Source organism: Drosophila hydei, unplaced genomic scaffold (assembly GCF_003285905.1).
Source record: "Drosophila hydei strain 15085-1641.00,03,60 unplaced genomic scaffold, DhydRS2 tig00000290-arrow-arrow-pilon, whole genome shotgun sequence".
Taxonomy (NCBI): Eukaryota; Metazoa; Arthropoda; class Insecta; order Diptera; family Drosophilidae; genus Drosophila; species Drosophila hydei.
The window spans coordinates 1594543-1611087 of record NW_022045704.1 but is presented as its reverse complement, the minus strand read 5'-3'; the positions used below and the strand labels follow the sequence as shown (position 1 = coordinate 1611087).

At 39.8% G+C, this 16545-nt stretch overlaps 1 protein-coding gene across 2 annotated transcripts in view; it reads right to left on the bottom strand.

The window, feature by feature from the left end:
* Positions 1-16545, bottom strand: part of LOC111593236 (lachesin) — a 149909-nt gene that overhangs the window by 77822 nt on the left and 55542 nt on the right. For both annotated transcript variants that reach the window (XM_030223802.1, XM_030223801.1), the window contains exon 3: positions 11744-12376. In XM_030223802.1, coding sequence (XP_030079662.1) covers positions 11744-11876 — 133 coding nt within the window. In that variant the 5' untranslated portion in view covers positions 11877-12376. The remainder of the gene's footprint in view (positions 1-11743; positions 12377-16545) is intronic.

Genomic DNA, 16545 nt, shown 5'->3' with positions numbered 1-16545 from the left:
CAAAAAGACTTTAAATTTAAACTGATCGAGTAGTGCATACCCTGTATTTTAGAAATAAAAATTATTTTGGCAATGAAAAAATAACAGGTTTACAAGAATTATTAATTGCTAGTCTAATAAAATCCGTAGACTTTAAATGTAAAATGATCAACTCGCAGATACCCTATATTTTACCCTATAATTAAATATATCTAATATAATTGAACAAGGTTTGAAGCTTGTCTTATATACCCTCGATTTTAAAAGCAAATTACAGGCTGTACAGAAATTTGTCTGAATCACAAGAGCAATCTTTGCTGCTTAGTGTAAATTTCTGTATCTACATTGAGCCCAATCAATGCTTCATCTAGCAAAAAGACAAATTCATGGTTCAAAGCCCGCTTAGCCTTAAGCCAGCGCATTAAGTGCTTGATGTAAATAAATCCTCATTATTTCGTGTGCTTTTAGACTTCTTTCAGCTCAGGAACTGCCCAACAGTTTACAAATCTGCAAACAAATCTATCCATAAATATGAAAAGAATACTTAAATGATTTCTCGCTTTTTCATGGAGTTTCACGGCGCAAGAAAAAAAATCGGCAACTGCTGAATATGAAATGAAGCAGCTGGACAAATGTTGAAGCTGCCCTCCCACACACTCTCTGTCTCTCTCTCTCTCTGTCTCTCTTTCGGTGCGTGTTCCATGGTCCTTGGTCCATTGGCACTTTTGCGCCGAGGATAATAATAATAAAGTCGCCGCGCCTTAACAGCAGCAGCTGTGAGCCAGCGACTTCATTGGCTGCTGGCCACGCCCACCACCCACCCGCCGTTACCTCGCCCATTGTGCGACAGCTGGCGTTGAACTTAAATTAGCCTGTACACTCAATCCGCTTTTCAGGGCCTGAGCCAAAAAAAAAGAAACAGAAAAGTTGTTATCGGCGAGAATTTATCTTTCATATGGCAAAGCGACAACCTCTGAGTGGCAAGTGGCAAGTGGCAAGCGGCAAGCGGCAAGCGGCACGCGGGGCTTCTGGCATGTGGCAAGTGTTAGTGGGCACGCAATACTTGGCTATTGGCAATTTATATTGCAGCCACAAACAGGCGGCCCGAATAAACATTTTATCATAAAGAGATTAAACGCCGATAAGCAGCTGAACAATTTGTGCCTTGATTTACGTTCTGTTTGCTGCTGCTGCCACTCGACAAAATAAAAAGGAAAACAATGCCACATGCGGTAAAATTAATTTGCAGCATTTTGTGTGCTGTATGTCTGCCTGCTGCCTGCTGCCTGGGGGCACAAACCGAGCTCTGGCTGATCAAGTAGCTATGGTATCTGTGTGCATTGTCTCCCTTCGGCTGCTTTCAACTGCAAACTTTGGGGTTGCCCGCAAAATGGCCACATCCCAGGGGCTGCACTCTCGAGTCCAGGTTGCAAAAATGAAGGTAATCTATTTGGCTGCCCAGTGGGCCCGAGACCGGCTTCGCCCCAGCTTCACCCGCCGACCAGCTCTCAATGTCAGTTAAGTCCCGAGGCTGCTTTACGACAAAACCCAATCCGTTCGCCCTTCGCCCGCACAGCTCTGACTCACCGGACTCACCGAGCTCATCTCACCTTGTCCAAAGATAAAGCTGCAAAAATATTTTAACATCCTTTGGCAACATGCCGGCATATCGCCCACATCTACAACCCACATTCAATCCTAGCACCAGCACCAGCCCCAGCACAGATGCAGTGCGTCCCATCGGTAAGTGGCTCTGGCAGCCGCAGCTCGACCTGCACTAAACAAAGTCTTTTGTGTGAGAAATTTTCATATTTTATGTACGAAACGGAGAGCTCACTGCAAAATGCTAGCAAAAAAGGCATAAAGACAGCAGGCAAAGTACAGGCTGACAGAAAGATACCCTAGCTATCATGTGATTGCTATACTTTATGTGAACTCAATTACTTTTCCAGCTCAAAAACTGCAAGTTTTCAAAGTTTCTATATTTTTGCTTAGTCCTTAAATAAATCTTTCAAGCATTAAATATAATATTCTAATAGTTTCATGCTTTTAAATTAGCTATAATTTTTTATATATTTAATAATCTTTTTATATCTAAGCGTAGATTTGGATTTTAAGCACGTGACAAAATTCTCACGGAAACTAGGCGAAATTTTTTATGGGCAAGCTTATAAAAGTATTTGATGTAGTCTGAAGCAAGGCAGGGAGGGAGACGGAGAAAGAAGAAGAGAGGAGAAGAAGAGGCAAGGAGAGCTGTTGTTAGGATAAATTCAATTTTTATTATATTCCTAATGCTAATATCTATGAAATTTGTGACTTCAAGCTGTGTCCAAGTCAACTCTAGCAGTCCACTATAAATATAAATTGATATTTAATTGTGGTTCCATATATATATTTCGTTCCATATATATATATCTAGAGTCTTACCAAAAATTCAACTTCACATTATTCATTTCAATCAAAATCTTTTTAATGATTTTCCAACTAAATTTTTCTATCAATTCCTTCCATGCCTTTACTTCGGCTGCCATGTTACATGCGCCTACTTCACACTAATCTACCCCAATTTGCAATCATTTTTGAACTCACGCAATGCATAAAAATTAGCCGCAAAATTGCTGCAGTTGTTGTTTCCAGTTTGCTGTCTTCCGGTGCTGTTGCTGTTGCTGTTGTCAATTTGAGACTGAGCTTGTGGACGGACGCACTTGAGGCAGTGAAGAGCTGACAAATCCCAATGCTAATACGCTGCAAATGAAAATTACGATGCCTTTGGCCAGGCATTAAGAGTCATTTGAGTTACTTAGTTAGGGCCGCATTGAAGCCGAAACCCGAAAGCCGAGCAGCCGTAAGCCAAAAGCAACGGCTCCTAATGAAATGGCTTTTTCAGAATGGAGCCCCACCCACCACCCCTCCCCTGCCCCTACTCACAAACAAAATGAAAGTGCCTCGACGCACAAAAATTCTAATGAAGTGCAGTCTGTCTGTCTGTCTGTGTGTCTGTCAGCCAGACATCTAAATGGGTCTGAGAGTCACTTTATTTTATTACCAAACTTGTTTGTGCAGCCTTTTGTGCACGAAAACTAAATATGGTGGCTTCTCTTTTGCATTCGGCTGCAGCTGCTGACTGACTGATGACTGCAAATTCAATTAGCCCAGTTAACAGCCAGAGCATTGCCGTAGCCCTTAGCCCTTAGCCCACGTTAATCGGACTAACACAATTTGCCCGTTTTGTGGCCCTAAATTATGCAATCAACGGCGCATTGAACTAAGCCCAATTCCATTTACTCTATCTATGATTTGTGTAAGCAAAGCGAAAAGAAATGTTAAGCTTACGCAGCGTTTTACATGCATTTCTGCTAGAGTGAGCTCTTCAAATGAGGCGGATAAATCTAGATAACAGATGGAAGTAGCAAAAGCTGAAACTCACAATTGCTCAAAGTAAGAGAATATTCTGTATGAAATATAACTGCTATCTGAAATTTGCAGATTTCATTTGAGAAGAGCTTAAAGTAAACACATAAAAATAAAAATATTTATTTGGAGTTTTCTAATGCAGTTCTGTGCTCAGGGGGGGGGGGAATAGATGCGCGGATATGGCAAAATTTATACTATATATGTTATCTGAAATGTAGATATGCTATGCTTAATGTAATCTGGAGAGACGAAAAGATATAGCTGGATAACTACACATACATATGCTGCCTGAGAGCTGCCTTTCCTCTGCCTACATCTAAGCTAAAAAGAGTCATCAACTATAATTTTCTCCTAAGGAATATCAAACTACAGAACGCTTCAAATTTTGGAAACTTCTTGCATGTGCTTTGACTAACTTACACTCTTTAAGTTCAGCAACAGGAAGTTAGATGCAGGGTATATCCCAGTCGAGTACTATCGATTAGAGCTCTTCATTCATTTATATAAAATATTAAACAAAAAATTGCAAAATATATTATTATATATAATACAATATATAAAGTCAAGCCGAAAAAAGGCTTAGGGCACTATAGGGTTCTATTCACATAAGTGTAGATAGAAACCCTTTAATGAATAAATAAATAAAATAAAAATACCCTTAAAGCAAGTGTAACGCAGATATATGCCATGTTCTATGTCTAACTGTCAATCCGTCTGTTTGACAGTTTATCGATGAATGAAGCAGAACATTTGTAGCGACAGCTCAAAGTTAGCTTTTGAGTATCTAATACTTTTTTTGCAACATTTTTATTCACAAACTAAAAGTTTGCCCCGATTGTTGCACAAAAAAATAAAAACAGAAAAAGTTTTGCATACAAAAACTTTCTTTTTTGGCGGATTGTTCCTTTGGGAACAATATGATGTAGTTAGGTTGCTTAATAAGCTTAATGTTTGTCACTTTGAACAACAAAATCTTGAGAAAGAAAATACAATTTTTAAAGAAAATAACTTGGGTTGGCGCCCGAAATATAAAATGTATTATAAAAAAATCTAGGCAAAAGGTAACATAGATTCTTGAGTAAAGTTTAGTCGTATGATTTAAAATGATTTCAAAATGTAAAAGAAAAGTGAAAAAGGAAAGGAAAGGCGCTGGCAAACAGTTGGACAAAATCTTCAGAATAATCAAAATTGTCGATCAATCTGGCAACGATTGTTATCGATCAAAATGAAGTTTTTATACTCATCAAATGATCAATGGGAACTGACTGGGCACACAAAGAAACGAAACGGTGCTCTATGAATTGAAGTGTCCATCAATCTAATCAACGAACTTGATGGACATGGCTCGTCATTAAGGCTGAATGGATTTGCCACTGACATGGAAGAAAGGGATGAAAGAGAATTGGCTGCAGGCAGGAGGCTGGGCAAGCAACTAGAGTGGACACATCAAAGCTGTGGTCAGCACCAAGCACCAAAAAGGACTACTTAGCACGAGTCTGGCGTTGCCAGGCAGCCGCAAAGCAGCTTTCATCAAGTTGCAAATAACGCATGAGCTTACTTCTTTCCCCTATTTTACTGTGCCAGTGCAAGGCCAATAAGCAAAGAGAAAGAAAGAGAGAGAGAGAGAGTGGAGTGGGTATATGAGCCACAGCATTGTCTGGTGCCAAGTGCGGCTATAAACTTGAATTGCTGACAGAATTCAGGAAGCAGGCATCGAGTTAGACAGTCAGAGAGTCAGAGAGGCAGTCAGAGCTGCCGAGTTAATGTCAAGTCTTTACATTCATAGCAATAAAAATTTTACTTCTTACAGCGTGTCGAATTGTCTGCGCCCCTCCGAAGTCCTCGCACAGTAGATTTGCGTGTGGCTTTATTTTATGCTCATCTTTTAATTGTCAATAAAATAATCATCACATGCAACCGCAGCACGTGCCAAAACACAAAATACCATGGCAAATTTTTTATCAATAAGCGATAGATAAGCTGCGGGGGCGGAGGCGGGAGGCGGGAGGCGTGACAGCAGCAGCTCACAAGCCGTTGCCTCTGTTGCCTCTGGGTCTGAAGGGCCGCTCTTCAAGTTATTGACGAGATAAAGTTGAAGATTTTTGTGTGCAGAGTTTTCTCTGTGAAGTGGCAGACGGCAGCCCATAATGATTGAAGTCCTAGAAGTCGCCTAGTAGTCCCTCCAGCAGCCGCAGCAGCAGCTAGTAGGTATTAGGTAGTTGTGGAAGTGGAGCATCAGGAGTTGATGTCGTTGAGTTGTTGACGCTGAGCATGGCACTGCCAACGATGTTGAGAGTTTTGATGGCAACGTTGAAGGCAAACCGCAGGATGCCAAGGGCTTAAGATTTTCCTATATCCATTGTTGTGCACCCGTGTGTGTTTGTGTGTGTGTGCGCGTGTGTGTGTGTGTGTGTGTTGGCAGGTCTAGTTTATTTGCTCAAATGCTGCTCGTTTGCTCATGACACCAGCAACCGGCAGCAGCAGCAAAAAAATGCCAGAGAAAAGCAATAAAAAGCCATGCGAAGCGGAAAAAAGAAAACATTGTGGCCAAACAACAATGCCAACAGCGTAACGCACACTTCACGCACACGCACACACACACACATGTGCAACACTCGTACACACACCTCATCGATTTTCACTTGAACGCGAAACGCCGTCAAGCAATTCTCTGGAGTCGTACAAACAAATGCGCGTAAATTTTGCTTAGCGCAAGTGCAAATACTTGACACAGCCGCACCTACAACAAGTGACGGCATTAGCTGAACCAATGATAAGCTCAAAGATACCCTGCAAATAAGCCAAACATAAGCTAAGCTTAGTTTGAGCTCGATCAAAGCATTACATTTGCTACGAAAGTCAGCAAATAGTTGGAAAGCTTTAAATTCTGCTATATGTAAAGTTGATCGACTTCAAAATACCCTGTAGGCAGTGTTTTTTACAAATTTTTACAGTAGCAATTAAAAATTTTGCATATTTACTACATGAAGTCTTCTTTTATGTTAAGTTGCAGTTTATTAACATTTTAACTAGACTACAAGATACCCTGTAAGTACTGATAAGGCAACATAGAGGCATTTAGCTGGGTCAATTGAGAGATGGAAAAGTTAAACTGTTTTACGAGTAGTTTTTCTATTTTACAGATACTTCCTCATCTATATTAGACCTGAGAATACCCTGTAAATACTTTAAGAACTGTTTTTAACATATTTAAAGTGTTTTAGGCTGAACATGATTTGAAGACAGTGAATAAACAAACAAAACTTAGTGTGTTATAGACCAGAAGATACCCTGGAAATATGTTTAAATAAGTCAAGCACTCAACTAGGCATGAAAAGCTGCATATTTTCAAAAATACCCTGTAATAATTAAAGAACATATTAATTAGTAAATTCTCACTAAAAACTGAGTTAGCTGTGATATGATATGTCTACAACTACTCGCAATACCCTGTAAATTAAAGAGTGTGACAAGGAGTGGAGGTTACCCCGCCCCGCCACGCCACACCCCACCCCACACCTCATGTGTTCGAGAGCTTTTTGCATTTACATTTGCTGGCATTTTAGTCATATGTCAATATCCTCTTTGAGGTTTATTGTGGGCGTAACTTAAATGCTTGACTTGGCTTATCGCAGTCCCAACTCAGGAACGCCCTGCGCAAAGTTTCGAGTTTATCATTTTTTATCTATATTCACATCTACATATATATATATATATATATACACATATAGATTTTTTGTTTTGTTGCTGATTTATTTGCATGTGCTTGCGAAGAGTTAATAAATTTCAGTTACATTGAACTCTTATCTGGGACAGCAACGCAAAGTTTACGAAAATCGAAAGTTTGTGGCAAAGTTTGAGCAAGTTAGCTCGCAGGTAAACCTATGTCAATTTGATTAGTTGGGGGTTTGAACCACTAAGCCCGAATCCCAAGCCCAATCCCACCTCCCAACCCCACTTCATGGGTACGGTAGATAAACCACAGCGTGTGATTTTTTGAGACAAATATTCCAAATGAAATGAAATACATGCGCTTTGCAGCTTCCACTATCAGTTGGCATTCATAAAACGATTTGCACTTCATCAGCAGGCCAAAATGATAAGCTTGAATTGTTGGCTCTGTGTGAGGTTGGGGCTGGGGTTGTTTGGGTGTGGCTGGGCGGGTAGCAGCCGCAAATGCAAATTTTTAAAGCCACAGCAGAAAGCTAAAGAGTTCAGCTAAAATTGGTACAATTCATAAATGCGAAAGCTGAAATACACTTTAGTTAAAAGCTATATTCCCAGCTTTTGAGCGTTTGTAGAGAATTGAGCTTACCTATGTCGATGGCACTTGAAGGCAGATGTTTCGGAGTTGCTTGAGCTTAAGCTACTCAAGGCACATCATTGGCCCATAGAAGCCACTATTTCTATGCCCTTAGAACTTGATGACAGTTTTAAAAACCTATTTAAGCTCTTCATGCCATATCGTTGAGACTTCAATCATATTTCTTTACGCAACATAACTCGCTAAGAGCCGTTGGCTATAGAAGACATTTATATAGAAAATCTTTTTAGTACTTTTTTAATTAACCAATGGAAGTTTAAGCCGAGATATCTAATTGTATTTTTAGCAGCAGATATATTTTTCAGTGGCAACACGCTGAGATTTAACTAGTCAAATTCTTACTTCTTAAGAATAAAAAAGTTTCTTTAGACAAAACTTAGCTCTATGCCAGAAAACTTAAAGTTCAGCAAAGTGTAATTAGAGGATATATTATTTCTATATCATTATTTATTTATATATTTACGTGTTTACAAATATTTAATTCCTATATATATTAATACATTTTGCTCAATTTCTTTATAGATAAAACAGCTCTTCATATAAGAATTTCAGTTTCAAGCGCTATTTGCTATGCCAGCCAAATCAGTATAAAATCTCTTGTTTCAAGTAGAGATATTTTTATATAATAAATATTAAAAATAAATTTATTAAATTGTTAATGATTTTCTCTGAATTGAAATTGCTGAAAAATTATTTCTAAGCTACATCATTACATTCGCAAGCTAAGCAATAAAGTTGCTGCTTATCATTGCATTAAGCTGAGCATATGTATTCCCAATGCACTGCCACAACTTGTTACAAGCTGTCTAAGAAAATGAGTCAACCCGCGGCTAGAGTAAACGACACCAAGAATAAAAAAGGAAGAGGAGGAAACCTAACCAAAACCAAACCAAATTTAACTCAGCTCAACTAACTACAAACCGAAATAATTGTTACCGACACTGACACAACTTCTGCAGCAGTAGCAGTTGCCGTTGCGAGTTGCTGTTGCGAGTTGCTGCTGCGAGTTGCTGTTGCTGCTGGCTGATAGCGCAGACAAACGTCCCGCAGCAATTGAAACAACAGCGTGAATGGCGGCATGTTGGATTTGGTTAGAAACGGATGCAATCCAAATGGCGAATGACGGCAACTGGCTCCTGGCTGATGAGTGGTGCTGGGTGGTGCTGTGCAAACTTGGCAGCACAAAGTAAAGTTATTTGCGGTTCATTATTCACTTTTGGATTTTATTTTCTTGCTGGCAGCAACACGATCGAAGCCCAACCTGATGGACAGCAGATTGAGGCAGCGTTGCGAACTGACGTCGAAGCACGTCAACGTTTGTTAACTTGGCCAAAATCGCAATTGCATGCAAAATGATTTGACTGCTCCCAGGGTGGCGTCGGAATGGGCGGCACTCTTAAGGCAAGCGCAGCGACATTTAAATAGAAAATTTTTGGTCGACTGAAGTCGAGAGGAAAGCGTAGTCAGTCGTGGTACATTTTTGCTCTTTGCTTATTCATCTTGCAAGTTGGAAAAATAAATTAATAATGCGTTCTTGCCACTGACAGCAGCTGCAACCACAAGGCGAAGGAGAAAGGAAGAGCGAAAGATAGACAAAGAGAGAGAGAGATAGTAGCTGCACTCGAATATTCTATGCGCAGCTTGACACCCCTTGTCCTAAAATTTAATTGCATCTTTTTCAGCAATTCCAGCACGAAATGAAAATGCATGCAAAACGCTCACAGAGCGAGAGGTCTTAAAACCGGCTCCCTGCGTCCCGGTCGCCCGATTGCGCCCCGACTGGCAGCAGTTTAAGCTTTCAGTTAAGTTCAGTCAAGATATGAATACTAATAGCCACTGGAATGTTTGAGTAGCCAAAGGACATTGCACTGTCTGTGTGAGCGTCCCAAGACGCTGCTTCCTTGCCTTGCCTTTCGTTGCGATGTGATTCTTGTCCTTTGGCTCGCATTGGGGTCGTTCGCAGGCAGCAGGCAATGTCATTACTCTTATTTGATACCGTGGACATTCGCATAAATGTCAGATTGAGTTTTGTGCGGCGCCAAAGTTGAGTCCTTGAAATGCATTTGAATGCAAAACTCAATGCAGCCAGTCGCCTCGCTGCCTCGCTGCCTGGCAGACTCGTTGCCTCGTTGCCTCGTTGCCTCGTTGTCCAAGTCCAAGCGCCCGTCCGCAACTCGAAACAAAAACGTTGCGAAGAAAAGCAATTAGCGAAATTAATTGCTTAAGTTTCGCCCTTTGAAATATTTATCTGCTCGACTGACATTAATTCAACAAGGATATTGCCCAACCACAATTTGTCGAGTTCTGCCAATCGAACCGCAGCAGCTTAGCAGTTCTTGCCCATTTCAATGCAACTCTTTGTTGATTGACTCCAAAGCAGTCTCTGCAGCTCTACAGCTCGACCAAGTGAAGCCTTTTCAATCAAGTTATAGAAAACAATATAATTTAATTGCATTTTTCTTATATTCTCCCAGTTTTTTGACAATAAATTTCATATTTTTCTGTGCTTTATGAAAAGATTTTGTAGTACAAAACTTTTACAAAATAAAACTTTCTCTTCAATTATATTTAAATTGAATAAATAAAAACCGAAATCTATATTTCATTCAAAAGTTTTTGCCCAATAATTTACTAATAAATTTTGCTTTTATTTACGCTTTGTAAATTCAGGGCAACTGGATTTGATGCCATCGCAAATATTCAAAGAGAAATTTTAATAATAGATCGAATATCAATTATTATCTGATTTAAATCAGGCTTTACGCAGTTTAAAATCTGTTACAGTTTATGTGTTACATAATAGAATTTATAAAAGTTCTTGCATCGGGAGTGTCCGACTTGGAAACACCTCGTGCCCTGCACAGCGTTGCTTGTTGGACTCAGCTGATAGTTCTGTTCAAGCATATCCGTACCTCATGGGGTCTGTCATGCCTTCCTCTGTCTGTTGGACAGATTATACTATTTTACCTGTAATTATGATTTCCAATGGGTGCAGGCTTTAACAACGAACTAACAACCAATTAAATAATATAAATTAAATTATTGATTTTAATTTGCTTTGCCTCAAACCAACAGCCAGTTAGTCGTCTAACTAAGTATTTGCCTGGAGCTTTAGCCTGTCAGGTGATGAATTAAATGCATTCTTTTCGATCACCTCTCACAAATTGAATTCTAGTTTGAACTGGGCATTGATTGATGGACTCAAACAGTCAGTTAAATCCTTAGTTTATAGGCGAATATATCCTTTCTTTTGCATCATATATATTAAACTATATAATTCCTGAATTTCGCATAGCTTTCTTTAATATTTGACACTTCCTTTACTCAATCAGTCAGTCAATCATTCATATAAATATTTGTATTATTTGCGTTAACTCTCAAAAACTTAACTCAGAGCATCAATCAGTCAATCAGTCTACATGAATATTAGCTTTGGTTTCTTTATCTGTTTTTGGTATTTCACACATCTTGTTGCGCGATCATCAGTCCATCAATCAGTCAATCAGTCTTTACATGAATTTTTACTTTGCTTTCTTAATCTGTTGCTCGATCTTCAGTCAATCAATGAGTCAATCAGTTTTTATATGAATATTTGCTTTGTTTCATTTTCTTCAAGGTATTTCATATATTTACGTCTTATCAATCAATCAATCGGTCAATCAATCAATCAGTTAGTCATCTATTTATTTCCTTACGCTCGCATTGAATAAATAATTCATCTCTCCCAAAACTTAGCTCCACTTCGACCTATGATCATCAATCAGTGAGTCAATCAGTCAGTCATCAATCAGTTCAAATAGATATGCAGATTTCTAAGCTACAGTACTCAGCTTCACCTTTCACAAATTGAATTCCCAACTCGAACCTGTCACGCCTCACGCCCGCGGCTGCAAGCTGTGCGCGCGGCTTTGCCGGGGCTCGTTGACAGCTGCTCCCAGAGAGCAGCGGGCAGATTGCATTACAATCTGAGCTGGACTGGGCTACTTGCGGACTACGACCGCAACCAGGCCACAACAAGCTACTTACCGCTCTCCCAGTGCTGTGTTAGCAGCAGCGCGACGATGATGCCAATGGGCAGAGTGCGGCGCAGGACATCGCTCAGATGTGTCCTGTTGCGGATATGTCTTCGCTTGTCTTTGCATTGGCTAATTGCTGCCATTTTATAGCTGTCTCAAGTTGCTGTTGCTGTTGTTGTTGTTGTTGTTGATATTCCTCTTCTTCTTCTTCTTCGTCTTCTGGTTGCTGTTTTGTTTGTGGTTGTTGGTTGCTGCTCTTGCGGCTGTTGCACTCAATTGGATTTGAAAGAGTTTCGTTTGTAAGCTGCCGTATTCAGGTGCATTGAATTAATTATATCATTGTTGTTGTTGTTGTTGATGTTGTTGCCAAAGTTGCAACAGCAGCAGCAACACTTACACAATTTTAATTATTCAAAATAGGTTTTTAGCACACAGCGTTCAGGGACAGTCCAAGCAGTCGACACTTGCCCAGTGCACTCAATCTCTGTCTCTGTCGCTGTCTCTATCTCCGTCTCTGTCTCTGTCTCCTTCTGCTGCTCAGTCTCTGCCTCAGCCTGAGCTTACGTTTCAGTTGCGTTCACTGTTTTAATTGCTTGTTCTGCTGCAATGCATTTTCCTGTTGCCCGTTTTCCAAAATTTATAGCTGCAAAATAGAAACAAAAAACAATTTATATATACTATATATATAGAACCACAATATGCCCACAGCCGTGTGCATCTGCATGTGTGTGCGTGTGTGTTGTTTAATGCTGCTAAGTCGTTGTGCCCAAATACATAATTCCTATGCAAATAAGCGTCGAGCAAAACCCTGAAATTTATGTGCATTCGCTGCATTTTGCATATCTATGCGAAGGGACAAGTGTGCGAGGGGCGCCACTGCAGTTTATACCAGTTTATCATTTCGGTTCTTGTACAAACTGAAGCGTGCAAAAAAATCTAAACGCTGGCAAAAACCCAGCGCACGCTGCCAAATTAACAGACATTTTTTGGAAACTAAATTTTTTCTGCTGTTGTCTGTGTCACCAAAGCCTCTGTCTCGCTCCCACTTAGACTATCTCTCTTTCGCTCTGTGCACTCAACAGCAAGCCAACTGAAATAATCCTGAAAAATATTGTTGGCTTTGATTTGGCGCGGCTTTTCCAACGGTATTTGCTCTGCATTTTCCTTCGTTTTTCGCCGCTTTTTCCACTTTTTTCCGGCGCAGCATCTACATTTAATATGACATGGCATGACACACACAAAACAGCCAGCGAGTGCGAGAGGGAGAGGGAACAGAAAACATAAACTAACTGCGCATCATTTGCTATAGCCCCGCCACGCCCACTCTTCCATATGCCCGCCCCATAAACAATTCTATTAAAATTAATGTTGCATATTTTTAAGGGCAACGCAGTCCGAAACAAACTTAAATGCTTAACAAATTGTTGCGAATTTGTTAGCAGCTACCTACACTGGGCATATACGGCTGTCTGGATACCCTATAATAAGCAAACATAAATCTCAGAGGTAGCAGCACCAACTGAAAGCAAAGCCAACTGAAGCGAAGCAACAAATTGGGGCACAAGCAAACAAAAGACAAAGCGTGAAGAGAGAGAGAGAGATATATATATATATAAAGATTGTTAGAGAAGGGTAGAGAGAGAGAGGTGCAAATATGCCCAGCAAATATGATTGATTTTATGTGTTTGAGCTGTGCGAAAAGTGGGCGACGACGGCCGTGCCAATGACAAGGCAGGCCTAAAGGATATAGACGGAAATATGCAAGAATACACAGGAATATTACTTATGCACACACACACACGCACACACACACACACACGCGCGCTCACATAAACCCATGCAGAGTTTTTTATGAGCAGGGAAATAAGCAAGGAGCAAAGAGCAAAGGGACGCGGGCAGCGCACGGCTAAACCAAAAGGAAAATCGAAAACCAAACCACAACAACAAGCAAAAGCCACACACACGCATGTGTGTTGGCCATGCGTATGGGAAAATTTGTGTATTTGCCATAAAATAATTTATCAATTGGAAAAATTTTTAGACAGGACTCGGAGCTTAGCAGGAGAGAGAACCCAACAATCAACTGAGAAGAAAATGCTGCACGAGGCGAAGAAAAATGCCCAAGCACTTTATATAAGCGCATGTGTGTGTGTGTGTGTGTGTGTGTGTGTATTTGAGGGTAAAATTATGACAGGAGGAAATAAAAAAGCATAAATTTATTACTGGGCAAACGATGACTACTAAAACTTGGCCACAGGCCCGTTGGGACGTGCGGCACGAGCGGCTGCAAGCGAGCATCATAAATAATCGAAGGGGCGACAATATTGAACCAGGCCGGGACAATGAACGAGGACGCCAAGGATACAGATCCATGCAGCAAAGCAGCGTCGAGTGCACTGACGGCTTTTACCCAACAGCATAAATAAACATAAATACAATTCGATTGCCGACAGGGACAGATACACCGAGCGAAGAAGAGAGCGAAAAATTTCATACAGAAAGCGAGAGAGAGAGAGAGAGAAAGAGAGGGGGGGAGCGGGCGAGAGGATGGGGCAGAAGAGAGCACGCAATGCCACAGCGAGGCCGTCGCGTCGTCAAGCAGCGAAAATAATTGTACGAGTACATACAACAATTTGCCATAACAAGGATATCAAATTTGCGCACTGCCAACAGGCGGAGCGGGCCAAAATAAAAAGGATAACGAGCCACAATAAAAGAAATGAAATCGTAACCCAAACTGTTACTAATTGGACAAAGCAGCCGAAAAAAGAATGAAAGAACGAATGAAAGAAAGAAAAACCAAACAAAAGCAAGAAGAAAAGTGAAAACCAAGAGAAACAACAACAACAGGCGAGTGTCTGTGTGTGTGTGTGTGTGTGTGTGCTGAGTGTGACCCACGACTAAGCATTGGCTAACTGCTAGTCAAATTTCAACAGAGTCCACAAGTTCCCACACACAGCATAAGCAGTCAGTAGCGAGCATAATGCGACCCACTGAACTAGCAGATACCCTGTAGTAAAATCTCATGCGCAGCCATGAATATAGTTAGCTGGACTTAAGACATAGCTATGGCAGGCATGGTCAGAGAATGTCTATTCAATATGTTATGCGAGGCTCTACTAAAAACTTGAAAATAACCTCAAGCTATATATATTATCAATTGAATTAAAATAAATATATTAATAAAGCATTATCATTGAACTGATTTGGTCCTAGACCAATTTTTTTAGTAGTCTCTGATTGCTTCACTTTGTAAAAAGTTAAAATATTTATTTAAATGATTTCACTTAGTTTTTTCTAAGTCTCCTCTTTCGCTTATATTTTTCGGCATTATTAATATTTATTCCTTCCAATATAGCATTTTTAGAGGGAGACTCAACCTATAAAAATTAAGTCTAATTTTCATGACTCTTAGCTGTTCTGAAACTCTCATCAATCTTTTTTTGAAGATATATAGATTAGATAGTTCTGAAAGCAAAATAATCTTAAGATTTCTAGATCTAGCAAATCAATTTAGACATCTTTAGATTCAAAACTTTAATACTATATATTAAATGCATATATTAAATATAATATAAACACATATGAAACATATTTTATAAAATCTCGCAGTAATTTTGATATTACTATACTAACATTTAATATTATTGAGTTTTCGTCACTCTGATATTAAATAAAATACAATAACAATTTTTTTAATTAAATTTTTAAGGCTTCCAAATTTTTTTAAAATATTTTTAAAATATTTAGAAAAACTCTAAATAGTTTTGACAATATTTTATTACCTTTAAAATTATCGTAGATATATAATAAGACAAAAAGACAGCCAAAGCTAGATTTAAATTAAGACTTAAAAATTTGAATATATATATTAAAATTTACATATATATTTATATATATTAATATTTATATATACATTATATGTATATATATATTTATATATATAAATTTTCTTCTCAAATCAGGCAGTACCAGGGCACATGTTCTAAGCATAGACTGAGTTTATTCAAAACCAAATCTAAGAGCACTCACACAACAATTCAGCTTAAACAGATGTGTACCAATATCTGAATAACTTGAGTATGCTACCCTCTCACCATTCCGCCCTACACAGGGTATTCAAAGAAAAAAAAAAACTGAAAATGAAAATGGAACGCCCCGAAAAAAAACGGAGAAATGGAATTGGCTCTGTTAAGTCTAATTTTGCTGGGAGACAAAGTGCTTAAAAAATAATTACGCGCTGGCAATCAAGGAGGCGTCGTTATCGTTGTCGCTACCGGAAACCGGATACGGATGTGCATGTGCGCGAACGATGTCAGCATCCGGCAGACATGCAAGTGGGTGTGCCACGGCAACTGACCGACCATAGTGTGGGATCAAATTGAATTTGGTTTGACTGCAGCAGAAGCGCCTTGCCACAAATTCGCCAAACTTACAAGTAATTAGGCAGCACTCCTCGCCCCTCCCTCGCCACCACCACTGCCTCTCGCAGCTCCCGCTACTCTGTCTATAGCCAAAGGACACAAAGGACACATGCACGCGTCGTCAGTCGCTTGCCTTTTGGTTGATTGTCAGTGCGACTGTTCAGCTAATTGCAGCAGCAGCAGCAGCAGCAGTTGATGCTGTTGCAGTTGCTGCGTTGCTCGTTTTCTTTTACGTGTTTGAGTTGCACTTCGGCCCTTGGTAATTACCAATTTGAGGCGCCAATTTGGCTCTTTGCTGCTGGCCAGCAAAAATTTAATTAGTTTGACAAGCAAATGTCAACTGGGCGTGTGCTGTTTGTATAGCGCAGACACACACACACACACACAC